General features: G+C 41.1%; 2 protein-coding genes and 1 long non-coding RNA gene across 4 annotated transcripts in view; 1 reads left to right on the plus strand and 2 right to left on the minus strand.

Annotated features, from left to right (window-relative positions):
- Positions 1-14,934, minus strand: part of TTC23L (tetratricopeptide repeat domain 23 like) — a 39,567-nt gene extending 24,633 nt beyond the window's left edge. Inside the window, exons 1-4 of the mRNA XM_008060260.2 lie at positions 14,904-14,934; positions 13,107-13,181; positions 11,357-11,543; positions 7,366-7,489 (exon numbers count right to left, since the gene is read on the minus strand). Of these exons, the coding sequence (XP_008058451.1) occupies positions 7,366-7,489; positions 11,357-11,543; positions 13,107-13,174 (379 nt within the window). The 5' untranslated portion in view covers positions 13,175-13,181; positions 14,904-14,934. The remainder of the gene's footprint in view (positions 1-7,365; positions 7,490-11,356; positions 11,544-13,106; positions 13,182-14,903) is intronic.
- Positions 14,935-15,209: 275 nt separating this feature from the next.
- On the plus strand, positions 15,210-16,501 carry LOC103262625. Its single transcript, XR_504447.1, has 2 exons — positions 15,210-15,560; positions 15,927-16,501. It is a non-coding gene; the product is annotated as an uncharacterized LOC103262625 (long non-coding RNA).
- Positions 16,502-21,713: 5,212 nt separating this feature from the next.
- RAI14 (retinoic acid induced 14) overlaps positions 21,714-24,898 on the minus strand; it is a 154,379-nt gene continuing 151,194 nt past the window's right edge. For both annotated transcript variants that reach the window (XM_008060261.2, XM_021713481.1), the window contains 2 exons: positions 24,231-24,296; positions 21,714-23,614 (listed from right to left, as the gene is read on the minus strand). In XM_008060261.2, coding sequence (XP_008058452.1) covers positions 23,537-23,614; positions 24,231-24,296 — 144 coding nt within the window. In that variant the 3' untranslated portion in view covers positions 21,714-23,536. The remainder of the gene's footprint in view (positions 23,615-24,230; positions 24,297-24,898) is intronic.

Here is a 24,898-nt window from a genome sequence, read left to right on the forward strand (position 1 = left end):
AATCCACTCACCTCAGCCTCCCAAAGGCGCGGGATTACAGGCTGAGCCACCGAGCCCGGCGGGTCTCTTACTCTTATTGAGTAATTATTTTAATTTTCTTATTTGGACATTTTTCATAATTCTTGAAAGGAGGAACCTATGGAAACCTAGAATAAACTTAGTTTAGCATAGTCTTTTTGCCTCAGCATAACCATTTTTGCTTAGACTTTACCCCTGACACACTTTGAATCTAACACAAGTTAGACATAGATAGACAAATTTCCAATAGGCAGGTTTTAGGAAGCATTCAGACATTTCACTGCAGGCTGAGCTGGCAGCCTACCCCAAGCCCTCCACAAATCTCCATCAGTTCAGATGCAGGACCAGGAAAGTCCAACAGCCCAACCTTTCAATTCATGGTTTAGCATAACAATCTCTAGGAAATTGTTCAGGTTCCTTGTCAAGGCAGAAGATCAAAGATCAACCCTTAGCTGGTCAAAGCCATAAAAATGATAATAAGACCACCTTTTGGTCAAGAAGTTTGTGGATTGCAAACATCTGACAAGTCTCTTGCAGGAAAGCCTCCTCCCCTTTGTCTCCTTCCATCTAGCCCAACACCTGAGGGCATGAGATGCTAATATCTGGCAAAATCAAGATCTAAGACTCATGTGGCTACAATCAGCATCAAAGACCAGCAGCAGCCCTGGACATTCCTGGGGCCTAAACCTCTTACCTCAAAGGCCCTTAAATATACCCTCTACTTGGCCCTTAGATGCCACACTTGCCTCTGAGTGTCTGCCCCCTTTCCAATCTGTGACAGCTGAATAATAAACTTTACTTCTTTCTACTTTCTTCCTTGTTGCAATCTTGCATTATTCCCACAGCATCAGCACCCACACCCTCAGTGGACCCTTTCACTTCTGATAATAGAATCTTTGCAAAAAGACTGCATTTTCAAAAGCAAATTCACATCAGGTAGGTATTAGAAATACCCGGTGGGTCAGATTACCTGGTTTTAATCATCCTTTTTGTTTCTGTACCAGTTTTTTTCTTTGCTGTTGTGTTAACTAACTAGACAGAAAAGGCAGGGTTCATGACTTATGCTTTTTTTTTCTGGATTTTGCAATACTTGAAATGGAGCCCCTGGAAGTTTCCCAGTAATAACATGCTGGCTAATTTATTTCATTAGTACTATGCAAAATTTCAAGAAACTGCTTGTCCATGTTACTGTACTCTCCTTCCTCAACACTTGAAAACAGCTCACCACCATCTGCCAGACCGCCCAGGCGTTCCCCGCCTGCCCTTTCTCTGCTGCGTGTCACTAGGTTCCTTAGGATTATCACCAGGGTAGTCAGCAATAGAGTTCCGCTTCTAGCATCCTTCCAGATTTCACCAGCCAACAGCCTTTTTACACATTCTAGTTTACAAAGGCCTCACCTTCTCTTATGAACCCCATTCCATCAAGTACTCCATTTTTTAAAACCATCAAACTCTCTCTTCTAACTGGCTCCTTCCTCTGCTTAAAATCATGCTGTATCTCCTTCTCTTATAAAATCATTTCACTTGACTTTCTCTAGCTATCCATCCTATGTGCCCTCATTCCTTTCAACATGCAGTATGTAGAATATATAGTCAAGTCTACTGGTCCCTGTTCATTTCTCTCATCCCTAGGATCTGGCTTCTCCTCCGACTGCCACGGGAAAACTGTTCTCCTGAGGGCTCCTAAGAGCCCTCCTAACAAATAAATCAACTGAAGTTTCTCAGTCCCCACTTCACTGCAGCATCAGATACCCTCACTTGTTTGACTCCCAAGGTAGTGCACCAATGTGGTTCTCCTTTATAAACCTTCTCTGATTCCTTAGTTCCCTTCCATTAATGTGTCCATTTCTCAAGCCTTTTAGTTTCTTCCTCTTCTTTACTCTTTCTCTCTAAAAAGTTTTTTTTTTTTGAGTTGGAGTCTCACTCTGTCGCCCAGACTGGAGTACAGTGGCCGCTCCTGGCCACCGCAGCCTCGACCTGCTGGGCTCCGGCGATCCTTCCGCCTCAGCCTTCCAAGTAGCTGGAATTACAGGCGTGCGCTACCATGTCCAGCTCATTTTGGTTTATTGTAGAGATGAGGTCTTGCTGCCCAGGCGGGTCTCGAACCCGCGGGCTCAGGCAATTCACTCACCTCAGCCTCCCAAAGGCGCGGGATTATAGGCTGAGCCACCGAGCCCGGCTTCTCTAAAAAGTTTTATCAACTCCTGTTACTTCAACTTTGGCCTCCATGTTTATAATTTACCATTTTCCCTATCTAGTTCTGGTCTCAAATATTTCTCCATGTGTATAATTTTCCTTCATTCCTCCCAAGTTCTGGTCAGATTTCCACCATAAAGTAAGAATGTGTTCAGGCTGAGTTGTTTCTTATACAAAATGCTTGAGACCAGAAGGGTTTCAGATTTCAATTTTTTTTTCTTCAGATTTTGGAATTTTTGAAGTTAACCAATTGAGCATCCCTAATCTGAAAGTCCAAAATCTAAAACGTTCCAATGAGTATTTAAGTATCATGTCAGTGTATTTTGGAATATTTCAGATTTTTAGATTAGAGATGCTAAACTTGTAGTGTATTTCGCTATTGCAATTCAAAATCAACATATCAAAAACTGGATCCAGCGTTCCTCTCCCAGTTCACTTCCTTTCATAACCTAATTATCTCTGAAAATGGCACTTTCAGGGGCCTGAAACTTCATGGTCATCTTGCATACATTCTCATTTCTCTTCCCCTCTTTCTCACACAAAAAGAGGCATATTATAAACACTGTACTACATTGTATATTTTCTTTTCCCTAAAGGTATACCCAGGGGATCTTTCCCTAGTAGTATATAAAGCTTCCTCATGCTCTTTAATTTAAAAAATGTGGGGTACAATTCAGGATTAGGTATACAAGTGGTCATTGTACAGGTAAAGTTTGGGCCTCCCTTTGCCTGGTTTGAGATCAAGTACCCTTACTGATGTTATATGTTCCCCTCTCCCCTGGCAGTGTCCCGCGACTGCCTACCCCTTTCTTAGAGTACTGTGGTAAATGTTGAGTGGCTGCCTATGAGTGAGAACATGTGGCACAAAGTTCTTTGTATCTGTAATAGATTATTGAGTATCATAGACTCTAAATCTATTCAACTTGCTGCAAAGGCCATATGCTTGTCCTTCTTTATGGCTGCATAATATTCCATTTTAAAAATCCAGTCCAGTTTTGATGGGTAGCAGGGTTGGTTCCATGTTTTTGCTATCATGAATAATTCCTCATGCTCTTTTTCATTTTTATTTTTTGAGTTGGAGTCTCACTCTACTGCCCAGGCTGGAGTGCAGTGGCACACTCATGGCCACCCCAGCGGCAACCTGCTGGGCTCCAGTGATCCTTCTGCCTCAGCCTTCAAGTAGCCAAAACTACAGGCACACACTACCACACCTGGCTAATTTTGATTTATTATAGAGATGAGGTCTTGCCAGGCTGATCTCGAACCCGTGGGCTCAGGCAATCCACTAGCCTCAGCCTCCCAAAGTGCTGGAATTGCAGGCTAAGCCACCAAGCCTGGGCCCTCGTGCTCTTTTTTAATGCTGCATATATCCCACTGTGTGTATGCACTGGTTCCCTATTGATGGATACTTGTTTGTTTTCAATCTTCTACTATCATAAACAATGCTGCAAATAATATCTTATCCATAAGTTGTAAGTGTGTATTTAGGAAAGACTCCCAGAAGTGGAATTTCTGGTTTAAAAATAAATGCATCTGTCCTTCATAAACTCTTGAATCCTTACCTTCTTACCCATTTCCTCTGTCATTAGCCTAGTTTTAGACCTAGATGGCTGAGATAGCTTCCATTCCATCATTGCTAGATAAACCCTGCCCAAAGGACACATTAATGTTTTCATCTTCCTGCAGGAAAATATCCAGTAGTGTTCCTCATCTTCCAAATAAATTACAAATTCCTTAGCCTGTATTTAAAACCACATTATGGGCTGAGTGTATGATGGCTCACGCCTATAATCCCAGTACTTTGGGAAGCTAAGGTGGGAAGACTGCTTGAGCCCAGAAGCTCGAGACCAGCCGAGGCAACATAGCAAGACCTCATCTCTACAAAAATTTAAAAAATTAGCTGGGTGTGGTGGGACACGCCTATAGTCCCAGTTACTTGGGAGGCTGAAAGATCACCTGAGCCCAGGAGGTCAAGGCTGAGGTGAGGCATGATCGTGCTACTGCACTCTGGGTAACAGAGTGAGACCTCAATTCCAACAACAATAAAAAGTTAAAACCACACCATGACCTACCCAATGTATGCTCCATTCCAGGTTCATCTTACCAGGCCTACCCTTAGCCAGACAGGGCTGCTTACTGCTGTCTCAAAAGGTATCGCACATTCCTTCCTCATGCCTTTGTCCATGCCTTTGTCTTCATCAGAAATACCCGCCCCTTCTTCTACCTACCCAAACCCTACTCCTTTTTTTTTACAGGCCTTCTGGAATGCCACCTCCCCCTGAATCTATCACTTACTGTTTCAGCCAGAAAGGATTTCAACCCACCTTCCCAAAGCCCGTTATTTAAATCAATTACATGGCCTTTGACTTACAGTGTTTTCTATCACAGTTATGTCTCCAGGTAGCTCACCTTCCACAAGAGGTTGTAAGATCTTTGAGGGCTTCTGTACAGCATATTTCCCAAGTGCTCTTCACAGTCTTTCACATACACAAGTTTCTCACTAAATACTGGCTGAAGAACTGCTTATTGAAAGAAGTCAGCCTTTTGGCTTGACCTCCACATCCCAATACTGGAAAAGGCTCAGAGGGAAATGAGGAAAACTGTGGCTATAAAACATGCACATGTGCAACAAGGCATGAACACACACGATGCACATATGTCACCTACATGGAAGGCCAGCTCATATATTCTGTCCACTTTGAAGCAGTTACAGAATTAATGACAACAAAACTAAGTGAAGTTCAGCAAGCACTTCATTCTCTCTTGAAGGCTTGTATTTTTTCAAAGGCTTACACTCTTTTTTAAATTCCGTGGACTAGACACTAAAAAAATTAAGTGAAGAAACTGGTAAGGACTATAACTGAAATAAGAGACACTTGGCTGTTCTCAAGGAAAAGTCATGTTCATAGTCTACAAAAACTGTGGGCTGAGTGTCGAAAAATCTGGGTTCGAGTATAGGCACTGTTATACCATGTGGGCACTACATCTAACCAGGAAGCTGTTTTTCCCATCTAGGAAAAACAAGTAAACAAAAAACTCTCCTTTGCAGAAAACTTGTTTCCTCTCCAACCTATTAGCCCCAATTTAGCTCTCTATTCATGCAGTGGGAAAAACTGTGAATTAGGAAGAAAAGGATGTTATCATCATCTTTTGTGATGTGACCTGTTTATCATGACTCAAACCTGGAATCTAATTAGAAAAGTAAAACCAAAGTTTGAGGCATATCAGAAGTATGCAAGCCAGGGGGGCAGCATCTGGCCTAGGTTCAGAAAAATCTCCCTCTCTGATATTTGGGCCCAAATTACCTTTCCAGTGTTATTTTCAAGCATGGCCTGTTTGTCCTAGGATGCCTTCTGTTCTACCCTAACACCTTGGGTTTAAAGAGAACCTAGAATATTCTGCGTAAGGAGTTTCATGCCCTCCTCTTACCTCCCATGCCTTAAACAGATGTAAAGAACCAATCTTGTACTCTCTACCTCTCCCCTTAAAATCTACTAAACCTATACTCCTTCAAAGACAGGACAGATATCTCCTTTCTGTAGCCTTCCTTGACCTTCCTCAGTGGCAGAACCACTGAACTGCCTCATTTGTGTTCCTCCAACTTTGTTTCTACCACTGTGTCTGCTCCCAGAGCACTGAGACCACTACTATTCATTTATGTATCCTCAGCATCTAACATAGTGTCACCAGGCTTATAACAGGAACTTTATAAATAGTGTTGAAGTAGCAAATCCCTAAATTTGACTCTTATCATGAAGCCAGTAAATTTTTGAGAAAATCAATCTTACTGGAATACAGAGATTTCAAAAAAGGAAGGCTGGAACCCCATTAAGGGAAGATCCTTTCTGGTAATCCTCAATTCTCATAGAGGTGGCTGTCTGCTCTGCCAATAAATGAGGACACTCTCTTCTCCTTAGCCATAGCAGCCATCTTTCAGAACACGACATGCTCTGGAAGCCCAAAGGGCTTTACTGTGACCTCACTGTGATTCACAACATCACTGTCCTGATGCTGCAATGGCAACCACTCATGATCTTGGCACATCAATGAATAAATCTAAAGTTACATAAAAAACAGATGAGCATAAAAGGGTCTATGGAGCCCTAAGGAGGAAGACATGTTCTGAGATTAATAACTGATAGGTGAATTCATTTGAACTTTTTCAAAAGTTCAGATTTCTTATACTAGCCTCATTATAGCCTTAGAGTATTGGTTCCCTCACCCTGTCGCCTTCAAACCATTTAAGCCCTCAAGACACTTAATCTGTATTATAAATTAGGCCCTCTTTAGACTGATGTCCCAGAGGTACTGGAACAAGCTCTAGGCCAGCAGCTCAGTCCTACCTAGCAGTAACATGCTGATCCAATGTTATGTATAAGAGACTGGGCTAGATCAAATGAGATCTAGTCCTTGCCTTTAGGGAGCTTCTATTTCAGAGGCAGAAGCACTTAAAGCACATATGAGTACAGTACAATAAGTTCTATGGCAGAAGTGTATGAAGTTCACACAGAGGAGCATAGCTGGTCAAAGAACAGAAGGCCTTAAGCTGGCTACATCCCTAGTTTTAGAAATGTACTCTTACCTCAGTCTATCAACAAATAATTATTGAGACTCTACTACAAAATCTCTAACCTCATGGAACTTTCACTTGGGTTCCAGTTTTAGCAAACAGATTCCTATCTTATTCATTTAATGTACCTTCCAAAGCACCGTTTTGCTAGGATGAAGGCCTCACCTTTTGCTAAGCCATCATCCAGGAACTTGGATTCTGTCATTGGAAAGCAAGACTAGGTCTACATTTCTGATGTTGAGTATACACCTCTGCTTATCCTTCCCCTATTGACCTGTGGCTAGAACCTCTGAGATTATCCTTTGCCTACAATGCATCAGAGTCTTCACCCATAAACTGAGATTAGTAATAGTATCTCCCTCCAAGGGATATATGAGGCTTGGCACATGTTAAATACTTAATAACTCTCATCACTATCATTATTTGTATTATTAAAACACCACACTGCCTGCCTCATCCAAGGACTTTCCCTCCTGATGAGGTGTGAGTTAGGGACAGGAAGGGGCCCTCCCAGGCATGTCCACCCTCACCAAAGTTGTGTGGGCTCAGTTCAGCTTTCACAGACTGGGGAAATAAAATACCTCTCAGTGTCAGGTAGCCATAAGCTAAGCTGGCCAAAGCCTGTGCACATTTCCAGTGATGTTCCCCAAAAATAATCCGAGAAAGGATGACACAACGAATCAGCTCCTTGTTTGCTTGGATATTCTGTAGAAAACAAACAAGTTATTATGCTTTTGGAAAGGAGGAAAATCTCTAGCCCATAGACTTAGCACTGAAATTCAAGACTGAATTCACCTGTCATCTTTTTTCTCTTTGCTTTCCTTCCCATTCCATGTCCAGTTCATTAGGTTTGGCTGCATCCACCTTACTACTAAATCCTAAAACCAAGCTTTTCTGTTCATTTCTGCTATAAGTAACTGGTCCAAGACACCTTCACCTTTTACCTGGCTGACCACAGCAGCCCCTTCCAACTGCTTCCATGCTGGTCCCCACAGTCTACCCCCTACATAATAGCCATAGTGACTTCTTTTAATCTTTTATCATGAAAAACTTTAATTCTGAATCTAAGTTTTTTATTTTAATGGTATATGAAGACAGACATGTAAAATGAATCACTGCATTTTATCAGTTATCTACTCATGGTCAATCTTGTTTCATATCTGTACTCCTCATCCACCTGCCCTCACCTTCTATTATTTTGAAGCAAATCAAAGACATCCTATTGTTTTCTTTATAAACATTTCATAAGTATCTCTAAAAGATGTGGTTTTAGAAACGTAACCACGAAGTCATTGTCTCATCAAAATATTAATAATAATTCCTTAAAATCAAATATCTAGTCTCATAAATCTACTGTCCCATAAATCTAATTTGGTTACAGGTTGTTTGACTATCCACACACTAAGATCAGTCCCTTGAGTCTCTTTTCACCTGCAGGTTCCCCCTCCATCTCTCTCTCTCTTTTTTTTTTTGAGGTGGAGTCTCACCCTGTCATCCAGGCTGGTGTGCAATGGCATACTCATGGCTATCCCAAAGTCAACCTGCTGGGCTCTGGAGATTCTTCCACTTCAGCCTTCCAAGTGGCTGGAACTACTGGCAAGTGCTACCACGCCTGGCTAATTTTTGTTGTTGTTGTTGATTTATTGTAGAGACAAGTTGACTTATTGTAGAGACAAATTGTTGAGACCAGGGCTGGTCTCAAACATGTGGGCTCAGGCAATCCACCAGCCTTGGCCTCCCAAAGTGCTGGGATTACAGGCTGAGCCACCAAGCCCAGCCTCTCATTCTTTTTCTTGTAAATTATTTGAAGAAGAAGCTGGGTCACTTGGTTAGTATTTCTCACAGACATGGATTTTGTTGACTGCATCCTCATGGTGTCATTCAGTGTGTCCCTCCACTATCTGTTCTATCTTTATATTAATAGTTGAACTTAGAAATTTGGTTAATTTTAGTTTTGATTTCTTTTTTTAATACAAAACTACTTCATACGTAGTGGTGCATTCGTCTATCAGAAGATATTTACTATCTGGCCATATCTTTTTCTGACATTAGCCATATCTTTTTCTGACTACATGGACTAATTCATAAAAGATAATAAAATGCTGATATCTTCCTAAGTTTATCAATTCTGTTTCAAGTGTTAGTTGGAATAATTCTATAAAGAGAAATTTCCCCTCATCTGCTCTTTGGTTACCAAGGAATACAGTTCACATCAGAGAGGCAGAATATATTCTTGCCCTTTCTTTACCAGCTTCTCTCACTACCATCCTCTACCACTCTCTCTTTCTCTTCTTACTCCCTCTGCTAGATTCGCAGTGACCTGCTATTCCTGAATGTGGCCAACTGACTCCCAATGCATAGCTGGGTACCTGTTGATCTCTCTGCTTGGGATACTCCTCCATGTCACTCTCTCATTTCATTTTCACTTTGTTTACCTCAGATCAGTCTTTCTTAGCCATCTTATCTAAAATTGCCTCTCACTTAACTGCTCACTATCCCATTACCTATTTTATTTTGTTCTTCATGGCACTTGGCTCTATCTAATATTGCATTAGTTATTATTTTTGTTTATTTATTATCTATCTCCCTAAATAGAAGATGAGTCTTCCGAGGACAGAAATTTATTCCTCCTGTTCACTGTTGTACACTCAGTGCACACAGGAGGTACACAATCAATATCTGCTGATTCAATCATCACTCTGTTAGCAGGGAGAAGGTTGAGGTAAGGGAAAGGGTCCCACTGCCCCTATAGAACTGATAGGTAAGAGCTCTCTAAGAACTTAAAGAATTATATCTTAAGTCATATATTTCAGTGTCTTTACAAACACAGTCATTATTGGCTGCACCAGTTGATGTCAGGCATTTACTTCCTGATGAAGTGAAAATAGCACTTCAAGGAATCAAAAGTCTGACATTTCAGCCCTAGTTCTAATGTTTGTTTATGGATTTGAGGAAGGTCACGCTATCTCAGCTTTAGAAACCTCAACCATCTGCCTCGTAAAGCTATTGTAAGGAAAAAAAATTAGTGTCACAACTTAGATCTAAAGTTGTTAAATGTATTTAAAGAGTAATGTACAGGTAAAGTAGTACCTTAGGTGAGTCCAAGGACTGCTCTCCCTCATGACCTCTATCTCCTGCCCACCTTGATGCTTTACCTGTTCTCTACTCAAATATACAGGTGCAAGCAATGGTAGAAGGGCATGTCACCTGATGCTTTCAAAGCATCCATTCAGTCAGCACTTCTGAGAGTTCACCATGGGCTATCCACAGAAAATACTAAGTTGTATTTTGAGGAAGAAGAATAATAACAAGAAGAAATCACCAGAGTGGGTCCAAAGCTTTGAGTTCTGTCATGGCTTTCGACATTCTATTATTCATCCCCAAACTCCTTGCCCTGGAGAAACTGAGACAACTATTACGGGCTCTAGAGGTTACCCCAGAACTGCTACTGATGATGGTGGCATTCCTCTGCCCCTAAGGGAGTACTGGGTTAGGTAAGATTTATTTTCTATTTAACAGTCATACTAAGGCATAACTGATATACAAAGAACTGTACATATTTATTGTGTACAATTTGGTGAGTTTGGGATTTGGTTAGATTCAAATCATTGTCATCATCCAATTTGGCCAAGGAATTTTCAAGCCTTAAAAGCCCCCACTTGCATTCCACAGCAGATACTTGTCAGTTTTTTAGAAATGATCCTTCTGGCCTGAATTTGTAAAAACACTAATGGGTCCAGGCCAGGATAAGTGTCCTTTGCAAGTTCTCTGAGTAATTTACAGAGATAAATTTACAAATATCTATCCAGAGAGGCACCACAGCAGCAGATGATAGAAAAATGCTAATCCTTGACCAGGAGTAGCCAGGAAGTCAGGGTACAAAGTCTTCTGTCGATAAAACATGCTCTGGAAGCAGGCTGGTGCTTGTGTTCTAATAATGAGACTTAATGTCTTGCTGTCTCAGATTCCTGAATTTTGAACACTCTTGCTTACACACTTGCTCTGAGATTCTGGTTCTCAAGTCCTTAACTTGCTCTTAGAGATGCATACTTGGACTCTGACCGCTGCTGCTACCTCCTGTTTCTGTCCCTTTGGTTTGCTTCTGGTTCCACTGGAACCAGAAGCATCTCACCCATATCCTTTCCAGGTCTGAGCTTAGACCTGCCTGGCTACCCTTGTTCCCAGCCTCACAAACCTGGTCATTTGTTACCAAAGAGGAGATATCACTAACCTGGCCTCACTAACCTGGCCTTTTGTTACCAAAGAGATATCATCCTGAAACCTTCTAGAATAATTTTTTTAAAAATTTTAAGTTAAAGGTAATCAAACAGCAACAGGAAGAACCAAACAATAATTTTTAGTTCAAAGCTAGGAGATTTGGAAATACTCCGAGGAGCAGACTAAACCATGCATGGCACCAGAAGGCAGCCTGGCTACCTGAGTATGCTCTGCTTTGTTTTCTCCCACACCTTTCTTGATTTCATATGCTTCAATCCATATTTAAGGCAAAGCTTCTCAAATCATAAACATATTTTTAAATGGAAATAAAATCTAGTGAGTTTTTTGTTTTACCATTTTTTCCTTAACCAGCTGAGCTACTTTCTTCTGGGATTGAGCTAACTTCTCTTTAGGATGAGACATATAATCTACGGCCTTCTCCTCTTCCTTGGTTTTAGTTTCTTCTTCACTCTCTCCAGAACCACCAGCAGGATACAACTCATCTGTTTGCTGGTGTGCTGGGATTTTGGTTTGCTGTGACCTGTGGGTATAAGACAGGCATTGATTCATGATTTGACCTTTACCTATCTTAAACAAGGTAAAATTGAAGGGTACAGCTCTTCTAACTAGGGGATAGGGATATGCATTCTAAAACAAACTAGAAGTAATACAGCTAGGTGGTAAATGCTTGTTACCCTTAAAGCCCAACATTAAGACAGCGATGTGGTAGTTCAAATTTAGCAGATTTGGAATTGCAGCTCTGCCACTTACCAACCACATGACTCTAAGCAAGTTATTAATTTACTTTTCTGTCAAATGAGAAATATGAATACCTACCTGATGAGGTTAAGTGAGATAATTCTCATAACTCAGTACAGTGCCTGGCATTTAGTAATGCTGCTTTAATGTTAGCTAATACTATTATCATTGGCTCCATGATGTGGTTTTTTTATTTACAAAATGAGGCTGTTGAATTGGAAGATATGAGAGACCCTTCGTGTTCTATAATTCAGATCCAAATGAGCAAAGAAAATGAGAATAGGATAGTGAAATAAGGGAAAGGAAACCAACATTTTGAGGCTAGACTTTGCATGTCTTCTTTCACATATCTTAAAAGCTTTAACATGTAGTGGTCAACTAACTAAAGAGGATGTGGGTCCCACCAGAGGGAGTAAAAACCATATTGGGTCAAGTGCAGATGCAGAAAAGAAATTCATTTTTCCATTGTATTAGAAATAAACATGGTGAGAAAGAGTTAAGTGAGTTGAAAATTTATTTTTCACATACACACACTCACCATGTAGATGATCTCTGATTTCAATGCTGAATATAATTGTGAAAGGGTAAATGGAATAATAAAGATAAAATCAAGAGTTAATCCTATGCAACAGAAGAGATAACTATATCCTAATATCACCAGAAAAATTAATAAAGCACTCCAAAATTGAGCTCTTAAAAGTGACAGTAATAGTTTTAAATTAATTATAAATAAGTCTCCCAAAAGAATTATCTTGTACTTACAATGGCTTCTAAAAGTTCAGCCACTGCATAGTTTTAAAATAAAATTTAGCTTTCTTTTCCACTAATACTTAAGTAGTGAATAGTCAATGTTTAAATTTTAAAAATCCAGAAAAACACAAAAAGAAAATAAATGTTAATGGATCTTTTACACCAGGTTTGAAAAATGACATGCTAATATCCATCCAGAGTTCTAACTATCCTATCAAGAGGCATGTGGGCAAATCACATGTGTAGAAAGGAGAGCAACATTTCTTCAGGTGCAGGCACAGGCCAGATCACCTTCTGCCCACAGACAATCATGCTTTCAGCAAACAACCCGACTAGAAGGAAAAGCCTGGGAAGGTTGGCGATGTAACATAATCAGAAGACAGGTGAACAACTTGCTTCTTCTCTGCCTGGATTCCATATACTCTTTCAAGATGCAATTCAGATGTCACCTCTGCTAGAAGTCTTTCACTGAAGTAGCAATAACGACACCTTCCAAAGAACCAGCAAAAAATCCCCCCCAGGCTTGCCTTAAGCAGGAGATACTAGTGTTTCAGGCCAGTGGGTGAGTGTGATGCCAGAGTTTTGTGATACTTACAGATGGAAGCAGAAGTCCCAGTCAGGGTCATTGCTAACAGTTGGGATACGAATGGGGCCAACTTGCATCTTCTTCCTACTAAGAATCATGTGAGGTCAGCCTTGGGAGAAAAGGTTTAGGAATCTGTTCTATTTTCCCTCCCTGGGATGCTATTTACATTAAACTGAAACTGCTTAAATATATAATCCATCCTAAATACACTAAAAGACAATGCTCACTCATGTCTGGAGATCCCTGGAAAGCTGAAATTAAAGACATCTTCCAAATTAAATGTCTAAGTTAAACTTCTTTGCCCTAATTTTGATTCCACATTATTTCTCCAAAAATTCCTGGCCTTTTTTACTTCTCAAAGCTAGTACGTTTAGGCTCCTGGATCATCAAAAACTATGGTCACCTTAACTCAGATACTGTTCTTGTAGGCCTGAGGGCCAGATGGTTTCGGGCAAAACAACCCACTCCAACAAATGAAGTACAGCCAGTGTATTGTTAATTCTTTTCCCTGAGGCCATTTCTTTCTTTAATAGGAGATTCTAGTAAGAGAGCTTAAAGTCCCTAGTCTGCTGCTATCAGCTGATGGGAAAAAATAGCTGAAACTCATGATGACAAATGCGATTTATAATTAAGTATTTGTGGAATCAAACTCTCAAGGCTATCCCTACTGTTTAAATCAAATCCAAATCAAAAGCATAGTTACTAGGAGGGAACCCCCCCAACTGGAATTTATAAAAAACTACGTATTCTCCTCTATACAAAGATATGGTATACAGAGAGAAGAAAAAAAAAAAAACAACAAAAAAAACTACGTATTCATTCTTACATATTTAAACAAAGTACTCTTCATTTGCAATATACCTATCAAGATGCTTTTTCCACTGCTCAAAACAGTTTTTCAACTTGCCAGTTTTGATGCCTTTTAGTGTTTCTGCCCTTTGAGGACTTTTTTCTTGGACAAGGGGGATCGCTGTGGGGAGATCAGGTGAATAGAGAGGGTGGGGCACCGGGGTCATGCCGCTTTTTGGTCAAAAAACACTGAACACTCAGCGCAGTGGGAGCAGGTTGTTCGTGTAAATCCCCTATCATGAAATGGGTAAACGCGTTGATTCACCAAAACATAAAAATAAATAAAAATTCACTGCAGCCAAACGTAGCCTCTCACTATAACGCTAGCTGTGCACTGATGCTGAGGGGTTCCTAGAACACCTATTGGGGAAGCCTGTTCTACAAGGGGCCTGCCCTCCAAAATATAACTGGTTTTTCTTGGGTCCCACTTGTACTTTTTGAACATAAAACACCCACTAAGTCGCTCTTCACTTCACCCTACAGAATGTCACTCCTCCCCAATGAGCCCTGAGTAGCTTTCTCTGACCCAGGCTCCAGAGCATCCACTCTGAAAATCAGAAGGGAAGATTCACTCGTCTCTCTAATCTCTACTTTCAAATCGATGTACAAGAGCGAGGAGACGTTATCTCTCAAGCTCCCAAAGCCTGATCCTATGAAGTTCCAACATGGCCTTGAACATCAAACTTCGGCCCCTCTCTCAAGTACAAATCGCTTCCTCCCTTTCTGCGGTTCTTCTGCCACGATTTCACAACCCTGACGCCACGGGCCGAGCTTCTACCGGAGTTTCCGCCGCACCCCCGATCCTTGCGGACGTTGCCCCCAATTGCCGACGCTGCAGCGAGACCCAGGCTGCACACCTGTCCCAGAACTTAGAAGCCACGCCCCGGAACTAGCTTTCCCGGCTTCCTCAGCTCGGCGGCTTCCTCGCGTGGCGTCAACGTCCTGGCCCCGGCCGACCTCGGTTCGGGCGCCACGACGGTGCCTCGCGGGAGCTAGAAGGTCTGTGATGTCCACCTTCAGCGTCCGCCGCCTGGGTTCCGGTCTGGGAGACAATTAGGTTGCCATGGTAACGGAACACTGCGGGCGCGCTGGGAGTGCCTGTAGCCATGGCGACGCGAGGAACTTCCGGCCCAAGCCCTACCCAGACGCTCGCCGGCCAATTGCCACTCTCCGTTGCGTCTTCCGTTTTCCGGTCCCCGCGAGCGTGACGCTCGGGATCTCGTCCTGGCTCGCAGACTTGGTTTTGCAGCGCCGGAAAGGGTATGTTCGGCTAAAGACACCGTTATTTTATCTCACAGGACCTTAACCTCTCGGAGGTGAAGACGCAGGTAGAAAAGAGATATCCCGTCGAAGGATGAAAGGAAGCGCCGGGCTTCACGACCCTATCTGTTTAAAGCGCGACGTACGCGGGCTGCATTCGGCGACAGCTCTCGGCCACCTTGCACCTTCTCAAGAGTTCTAGTTCTCAGGACTCCGGAGGAAAAGCTCAGATGTAGCTGCTGACAGTGCTGGCACCGTCTGTTACTTCTCCCAGTAAGATGAGAGCTAGGTTGGGAAAGCAGATTGCAGGAAGTGAGTCGTGAACGAAGTGGACCGCTAGATCTGTTGTTCATGGTTAGCAGTTCATGGAATGTTTTCAATGGTCGAGGGCACATTTGACACATAGTCCTAAATTATTCAGCCATGTAGTCTTATGTTATACCCCATTCACTGGCCTGAAATACACACAGTGGAAATAAATCCAAGATGCAGAGGTAATTGTGGACCTACCCGAAAAAATAGCACTAGCTGACCTTGTGTTACAGAATGTTTTCATGAACCCTAGGCTTGACTTGACTAGGCCTATGTCAAGTCAAGTTGGAGTGAATACGGCCCTCTTGGTTTTGGAAAAGAGCAGACTAGGTAGAGAGACGATGAAAATATTTGCTGAGAACTTGAAAGATGGTGTTTACATTTGGTGTTTGTTCTTTTCTCCTCTAGGGTGGAAGTTAAATAGCCATCGATCCAAGACTGCCAAGAATGCCTTTCTGGAGTTAGGTTGGAGGAGTTAGATGAGTTTGCTTAAATAGCTCTTAAGTAAAACCTGACTGATGGTCTGTTAACTCAAGGTTAAAATCTATACCCTTAAGCTCCTGAGCCAAAATTTTGAAAAAATCCCACCCTTTTTATTGTTTATCCTAAGAAAGCCCTCAGCATGAAACAATGGTAGAGCAATGGACTTGGTTTTAAGATATCACCCTATATGGCCTGGGGCAAGTCACAGCCAATGGGTCCCATATTTCTTGCCTACACAATGAAATTATTTGTATTACCTGCTTTCTAAAGCTTCCAGTTCCAGGATTCTATAAGGGTAAGCTATGGATTTTTGTGCCACTTTGAACAGTATTTAACAAGCCTGGGGATGAAAAGGAGTAACCTGTTTTCTGTTCTCCAACATTTATTTCCTTTACCCCTTGTTAAGATGGTCTTCATCAAATTGAAGTTTTAGTGTTTTGTCACTTAAGGAAATGGCTATGAGGTTATTTTTTAAGTAGATTAAAGGTACCTTCTCAACATTTACTTTTGCTGATCATTGTGAAGTACAGTACCAGACACTGAATTTCTCATTCCTAAAGCCAACACTCAGATTCTGCCTTCACTTAGCTCTGACCAGAAGCATGTTATCTTCATCTATACAATTATAAATCAAACTAAAGGAACTTCGAAGACCCTTAAAGTTATGAACCTCTGTGATATTTTTTCTTCCCTTTCCATCTGAATCATGTTGCCTAAATGTAAGCTTTAGTTGTAGTATATGTGCTTTTAGGTTTACGCACTAACTGTGGAATGGAATGCCACTAATCTAGGAGGATTTTGCTTTTGCAGTATGTTCATTCACATTCCCTCCCTTGATCTTGAGGTAGAAGAGGCAAACATTGCTACTGCAGCAATTGCATAGAGGAAGCATTTGTAGAGGGTACTTCTAGATTCTTTCAACCCCACATCAAATGTGATTATCTCCAAACTATTCCAACCCCAGGAACTGTGAAACAAATTAAGAACAAAAAAATCCAAATAAACTTTTTCTTGGAACATTTTATGACTTCTCAAGAAGTCTGAGCTTCCACAGTATCCTGTCCACAATCTTATGACTCTCACCACACTATATTATCACTTTCTATTTATCTGCAAGTTTCTTGTGCCCTCCATGCATATATTCATCCACCCAGATAAAACTATCCATTAGCCGGGCTCGGTGACAAAGCCTGTAATCCCGCACCTTGGGATGCTGAGGTTAGTGGATTGCCTGAGCCCGTGGTTTTGAAACCTCATCTCTACAATAAATCAAAAAATTAGCCGGGCTTGGTAGCGCATGCCTGTAGTTCCAGCTACTTGGAAGGCTGGGGCAGAAGGATCGCCGGAGCCCAGCAGGTCGAGGCTGCGGTGGCTGGGAGTGGCCACTGCACTTCAGTCTGGGCGGCAGACTGAGACTCCAACTCAAAACAAAAAAAACCAAAAAAACCCTATCCATTAAATACAGCAAGTTCCTTACATACAAATCTTCAAGTTGCAAACTTTCAAAGATGTGAACATGTGTTCACATGTCCAGTCACTTAAGTTAGTTCACATATCTGGCATACATTGTCATATGCATGCACCCTCTACAAGTAGTTGTGCTTTTGTGTACTTTATAGTACTGCATAGAGTACAGTAGTACATTATCTTTATTTCAAGCCCAGAATGTCCGGAAGCTAGCATAAAAGCAGCAGTGATGTAGCTGGTACTGTATAGCCAATTGTGTCAGTTGAATACCTAGGCTAACTGTTGGACTTACAAAAGCACTCTCAGGACAAAACTCATTCATATGTAGGGCACTTAATGTACCTACTGTGTTCCAGATAATGCTCTGTGCATTAGGGAAGCAAAGGTGAACAAATAGGCAAGGATTTTGCTCTCACCGAATTTATATTCTACTAGGGGAAGCAAAACACAGAGCTGCTAGTAAACAACATGGTATCTCTGCAGATTAGAAAAAGACATAGGGAGCTGGGCACAGTGACTCACCCCTGTAATCTTAGCACTTTGGGAGGCCAAGGTGAGAGGACTGCTTGAGCCCAGGCACTCAAGACCAGCCTGGGCAACATAGCAAGACCTCATAAAAATGTTTTAAAAATTAGCTGGGTGTGGTGTTGCATTCTTGTAGTCCCAGCGACTCAGGAAACTGAGGCAGAAGGATCACCTGAGTCCAGGAGGTTGAGGCTGTTGTGAGCTACTGATAATACCACTGCACTCCAGCCTGGGTGACAGAGTGAGACTCTGACTCAAAAAAAAAAAAAAGAGAAAAAGGCATAATGGCTTAGGGCAGCAGTCTCCAACCTTTTTTGCATCAGGGACTGGTTTTGTGGAAGACAATTTTTCCACAGACCAGGGGTGGGGTGGGAGGATGTGCAGTCAAACCTCACTGCTAATCTGTATTTGCAGCCACCAGCATCACTGCCTCAGCTATACCTCAGGTCATCATGCAACCTGGATCCCTCACATGAGCAGTTCACAATAGGCTTCATGCTTCTTTGAGAATCTAATGCTGCTGTTGATCTGACAGGAGTCTGAGCTCAGGTGGTAATGCGAGCAATGGGAAGTGACTGTAATACAGATGAAGCTTCACTTGCTTGTTCACTGCTCACCTCCTGCTGTGTGGCCTGGTTCCTAACAGGCCACAGACTGTTACTGATCTGTATCCTGGGGCTTGGGGATCCTTGGCTTAGGAAGTAGGCAGCAACAATGTGTGAGTTCAGAAAAAGCCTCTACTTCAGCCAGACTCAGGCCCCTGCTCAGGAGTACAGCTTTGAGAACAGCGGGAAGGCTGGATTTTTAAGACTCGCTTACTCCCTCAGCCAAGTGAGCCACCTTGCAATTAAGTGATAAATGATGTGGAGAAAAAGCCAAGCAAGAGATATATAAAGTGATGTGGTCATGTGGGGAGAAGGAATGTGCTTGCAATGTAGTTGACAAGATGGCATTGAGCAGAGACCTCAAAGACATGAGGGAGCAAGTCATGCAATAAGGAGATGCACATTCTAAGAAGAAATGCAAAGTCCCTGAAGCGGGAGCAAGTTTAACCAGGTCAAGGAACAGCTCAAAAAGCAGAAAGAATGAGAAGAGAGAAAGGAGACTGGGTCAGTAGAGTAGCAAGACATCAGGTCATGGAGCTACTAAATCAAACAAATAAAAAAGGACACAGCTAGGCTCCATGGCTCAGCCTGTAATCCCAGCATTTTGGGAGGCTGAGGCGAGTGTATTGCCTGAGCCCGTGGGTTCAAGACCAGCCTGGGCAACTTGGCAAGACCTCATCTCTACAATAAATCAAAAATTAGCCGAGCGTGGTAGCGCGTGCTTGTAGTTCTGGCTACTCGGAAGGCTGAGGCAGCAGGATTGCTGGAGCATAGCAGGTTGACACTGGAGTGGCTGTAAGTGTGCCACTGCACTTCAGCCTGGACGACAGAGTGAGACTCCAACTCAAAAAAAAAGAAAACATAAAACCATCTTCTTATTTGGGCCCACCTAGATAATCCAGGATATTATTTTGAAGTCAACTGATCAGCAACCTTAACTCCCCCCTTGTCATATAACTTATTCACAGTTTAGATTCACATCTAACATAGTCACAGATTCTGGGGACCAGGACATGGAGATATTTGGGAGGACTTATTCTGCCTACCAGAATGTGTTTAACCTGACTTAAATGCATGGCTTTTGAAACATTTCGAAGTGACAAATGAGGAGCCCTTACTACCTGTATTTTCTCTTGGCTGTTAGAAGTGTATGTCATTTGATTGTGTCCTGGTTGTTTTTCTTCCTTACACACCTATTTTATAATTTGGTACATCCAGCTACAGTTCTTAAATATGCTGTTTCTTCCCATTGTAGGACCTGCTTTATAATAAATGTTGCGGGAATAGCTTTTTACTTCCTACTCACTTCCATCTTTTGGGGCTTTAACTCCGCAAAGACTCCATCTGCTGGAACCCACAATGATTGTTCCTCAGCCAGCTCCTATGCCCACTCATGGTGACCATCAGAATTGGGTCCTTGTTCTTTTGTTTCTCAGATATGCCACACACTCCCATAATGCTTGACAGCTCTCTGCCTTGAGCTGGTGAACAGAAATTGCTACTCTTGTGAATGCCCTGGTTCCTTGGTCTGTTGCTTTTCCCCAACTCACTCTTTGCCTTGCACACTGCCTTTTAACTTTGCTCAAAAACATCAACCCCATCTTTGTTGGATAGTGTTTCTGCTGCTGTCAGCACCCAACATTCCAGTTATGCCACACTGCAAAAGGTTGTGCTTCAACATGTTCTGGGAGTGTTTTCCCCCATACAGCATATCATGTGTTTATCTTAAGATGGGTGGGTTTAATTATTAAAGGCTTTGGAGTATGTCTGAAAGTTTATGTAAGGAAAACAAATTGATGACTCTTACTCAACCAACTTGCAAAGGCCATTCTGTCTCACTTATTGTGATGTTATGTGCAAAATTCCTTTTTTTTCTTGCACTGTTTTATGTCTTGATGGAAGCTAATGTGGAAATGGGCGATTATCCAGACTCTTAACATGTGTGTAAAGACATACATACACAGGATAGTCATATCATCATTTTTGTAGCTGTAAAATACTGGAAGCAGATTAAATGTCCATCAATGAGGAACTACCGAAATAAAATACAGTACAGTCATACTATATTACTCAGCAGTTAAAAAGAACGGGTGTGTGTAGCAGCAGAGAACAATTTCCAAGAATGCTTAAGAGGGAAAGTAAGATACATGCTTACATGTAAATATACACAAATAATTAAGAGATTTATTTTCAGTTTACTTCATTTGACCTACAGTTATAGCCTGATATCTAAGCACCAAGGTATGAGAGTCTTTTTACACCCCACCTTTGGCTTATAAGGCATTTCTTTCCATCTAAGACTGGTTTTGTTAATCTAGGTTTCCTTCCCAGCTGAGTGTCTCCATGATGCCATCTTTTGAGTTGATTGATCACAGCTAAGTTCTTCTCTCAGGGTACATGTACTTGCTAATTTAAAATAGTAATAACCTCATATACTATTTGCATTATTTCTATTGATTTCTGTTGTTCTTCCATTTTTGGTGAGAGGATGGGACATTAGAAGTTCAATTAAGTAACATTGAGTGTCACATACTTTGAAATCAAAACTTTCAGTCTATAGGATGAAGGAAGGAGAACTGAAGTAGAGGTGAAATCATGTTGTAAGTGGGAAGGGAAATGGCCTTGTTATGTTGTATTATGATAAATGCTAACAACTTAAGTAATTGTCCCGATTTCATTATTATTTGGTGTTTTAATTAACGATTTTAATCTGCAAGAATTTCCTCAACAAATGAGTTTTTTCAAGAAAGAATTATCCTTGTAATGGAACAGAAGAACGTATTTGCTTTTTAATACTGTGTATGTATTGTTTTTTCAAAAAAGGAAAGGAAGAAGAGGTGAAAAAAATCCAGTGAAAGCTTCCAAAGAGTTAATAAGAGCAGGAAATTTTATTTGCTGTGCTGTGATGCACCTGCTCAAAAGTGGCTGATACTTTGGGCAGAGCTCAGGGTGACAACTAGGAAATAGAAATTATGTGAGGCTTTGTGTGAGATAGTGTGGGCAACTCACACCAGCTGAGCATAACACAAGGTAAAAAACCAGAACACTGAAATACTACTGAACTGATCTTCAAAAGTCACACATTTATGAATACACCAAAAGTCAACACCAAAGATGCAAAATGAAACAAGTTTATTTTCTGCAATGCCTTCTGTAAATTACAGAGACAAGATGCTAAACTACAGCATATAATTTTTCAATATTTAACCAGAGTACTTGTAATAAATATGCATCCTGAAACAAGATAAAGGCTACACTTTGTCAGGCATCTACAAAATGTCTCAAGTTTTATCATCTGCAGCATTTCTGTGTGGCGAGGGGTGTGGTGAGAATTGTTTTGTATTTTCTTAAGTGCTGTGACAAAAAGTCCTTTCACATTTCTTTGGAGCATTTTTGAAATTGCTTAACTATAATTAAACAACTTAAGAAAAGTAACACCAAGCTTTAAAGCCATTCTTGCTTTGCTGGAGTTGGTCCCCATCCAATACAGATTAACATATCATCCAGTACAGCCAAGCACCCCCTGAGCCCAGGTAGCCCTGTGGTACTCAGGCCCTGTCAGAGCAGGTCCTGCACTTTTGTTAAATACTTTGGCGAGTTCTGTATTCTATTTATCTCCATCAACAAGATTAATGCCATAAGGGAAGCTGCAAGCAAGTTAGAAACATTTTTAACCTGAAGGTAAACTGAACAGAAATATTTTTACCCAAGATCTTTGCTATGTACCATATTATATTAAAATATCAGGATTTTTCATTTCAAAGTTGAAAAACCTATTGGTACTAACAGTCCTTCCAGAAACAATTTATGGGCACTGGTAGAGTTAGGACATTCAAAAATATTCAACGGGTAAGACAAGGATCTACTATATTCAGAAATGCGCTATAATTCTGAGGACACAGTGGCAGAAAATCCTTAGGGGTATTGGTGGCAGCTCATATTAAGTTTGGAATACATAACTACCTTTTGCTATAGCTGAAAACTTTGAGGAAAAAGTTATATTTTTTAAAAGTCTCAAGGATGGTTACCTAAAAAATATTTTGTTAATATAATCTAATGTAATTTCATTTATTTAGGGGTCTAGATATGAAAACATCTTTAAGAGCCAATAAAAATATTACAGAGAAAAAAACACTTTTTAAAAAATTGAGGTTAAGAATTATGAGGCATTTATTTTGGCTGTAAACACACAAGTTTACTGTCCCTTGTTGAAATACAAATGCTTGGATTTCCTGAGCTTCAAGATAACAGCAGGAGGCAAGTTTGCATAGAAATTTGCAATGTCAACAATTTTAAAAAACTGAGAACTTTTGTTTTTAAACTTAATATTTTAGTTAATAGTGCTCATCAACTACTAATAAGCACTATCAATAGTTATCTATTAACTGAAAGATTGATAATCAGAGTGATGGGGTATATAAGGCAGATGGGGGAAGAGATGGAATTAGAGTTTTTAAACCCACAGGATATTATGATAAAGGGTCTTAAGCATGCACTTCATAGCTAGTGCCATACTAATTTGGTTAGAAATTAATTAGAAGCCAAAGGCAAAAAGAGCTCTCCTGTGCTGACTGGCACAGTCCGAATGGAGGAATGGAAGCACCACTCACTGCATGGAGGCCTCATATATCACCCAGTGGTGATGAGGGAGCCCACTTGTCAGCATCAGGACCAGACTTCTGGGCATGGCTGATCCCAGCTCTAGAATCTGAAGGGATGACAAGGACTTTCACCTCTGCTGGTTTGAAGTCTCTAAGCAGTCCTGAGGAAGGTAGTCTTCTTCTGGGACCAGTCCTTAGAGACCTTTGGAAAGGGAAGAAGCTATGCTAGGTCACAATGCATACCACAAATGAGAACAATGGCAGTGGTTGCCAACAACTCTGGATCTAACACAAAGATGGACAGTAAGAGGGAAGTGTCCTGCCAAGGAATCCACTTTTACTTCTTTTGAGACTGGGTTTTACACATGGTGAGGATTTGCTTCAGCACTTTCTGGACATCTTCATCCATCTGGCCCTAGGATATTCCAACAAAAGACATTCATTAGAACCTAAATTAAGTCATGGCACTTTCTCCCCTGGGGAATGAGATGGCTGGCTGGGATAAAGCCTTTGGCTTATTCCTCCATCTTTTAGAGTAATGTCAGTCCTATCAGTTTCCACATTCCTATGAGGAACTAAGTCAAACAGAGTGCCCTGCCCTTACCCATCTGGAGGAGATGAGGTGGCTTCTACCAAAACCCTCAGCAAAGGCTACCTGGGGTCTCAGTTGTGAACGTGAGCCCAGCTAACCAGAACTCCAACCATCACAAAGGCAGTGCTGATGGCTCTGAGAAGATCAGAATGCCTACAGATAAAGCCCAGGTCTCCCCCCCCCATGAAGGACAGCAGCCACACTGTCCTTAATTTCTCAATGAATGATGAGGCTGCTCCTGGTAAGCAAGGCATGAGGCTCCTGATACAGAATCCAAAGTTAAAAAAAAAAAAAAAAAAAAGACACTTTTAAGCTTTCCAGTGAAAAGGATTTTCCTCTAATTCTTGTTTGTTCTGTGAGTTTAATGATGAGACTTTTGGCAACATCTGCTGCTATATTTCTTTAGGATGTCCAGATATATCGTGGGGCATTACCATACCTGCACGGCATACAGAAGATGCATTCTATAAACTGATATGACCTCCTGGTGTTGTTTCTTGCATTCCTAGAAGAGAATATTGACATTATTATATGCTTAGGAGATCTTTAAAGAAGAAAAAAACTAAGAAAATTGTAGTGAAATGCTACCCAAGTGTTTCCCTCACTATATGCTAGCATAGGGTGCTTCTAAAATTGCTTGTGAGCTCACTGACTTGTGAATTTCTGAATGCTTGTCAGTATTAGGAAGAAAAAAACTACCTATTTCATCTTGGTATGCCAACTCTAGAAAACTCATGTAAAAAGGAATTATTATAACCTTGTTTGCTTTACAAATATATATAAATACTTATGCAAATACATTGATACAAAGTAATTACTGCAAGAAATATATCAAATGCAAAAAGTGATTTTCTCAGAGTTATTGAATTACAGGCAATTTATAGTTTTAAAAGTTTTCTGTATTTTTCAACTTTTTTACAATGAACAATTATGTATTAACTTTTAAAATATATATATATATTTTAAGGGAGTTACTGATTACTCACTATTTAACTACTGTTGTATAATCCCCCAGGGAACTCAATTATTTAGCTATCAGTATACCTGGGAGGCAATAGGGTGGTGGCCTCCATCTCAAATAGTTCCTTAGTACAGCTGATGATACCT

Source organism: Carlito syrichta, unplaced genomic scaffold (assembly GCF_000164805.1).
Source record: "Carlito syrichta isolate Samal-C Ts95f unplaced genomic scaffold, Tarsius_syrichta-2.0.1 Scaffold304573, whole genome shotgun sequence".
Taxonomy (NCBI): Eukaryota; Metazoa; Chordata; class Mammalia; order Primates; family Tarsiidae; genus Carlito; species Carlito syrichta.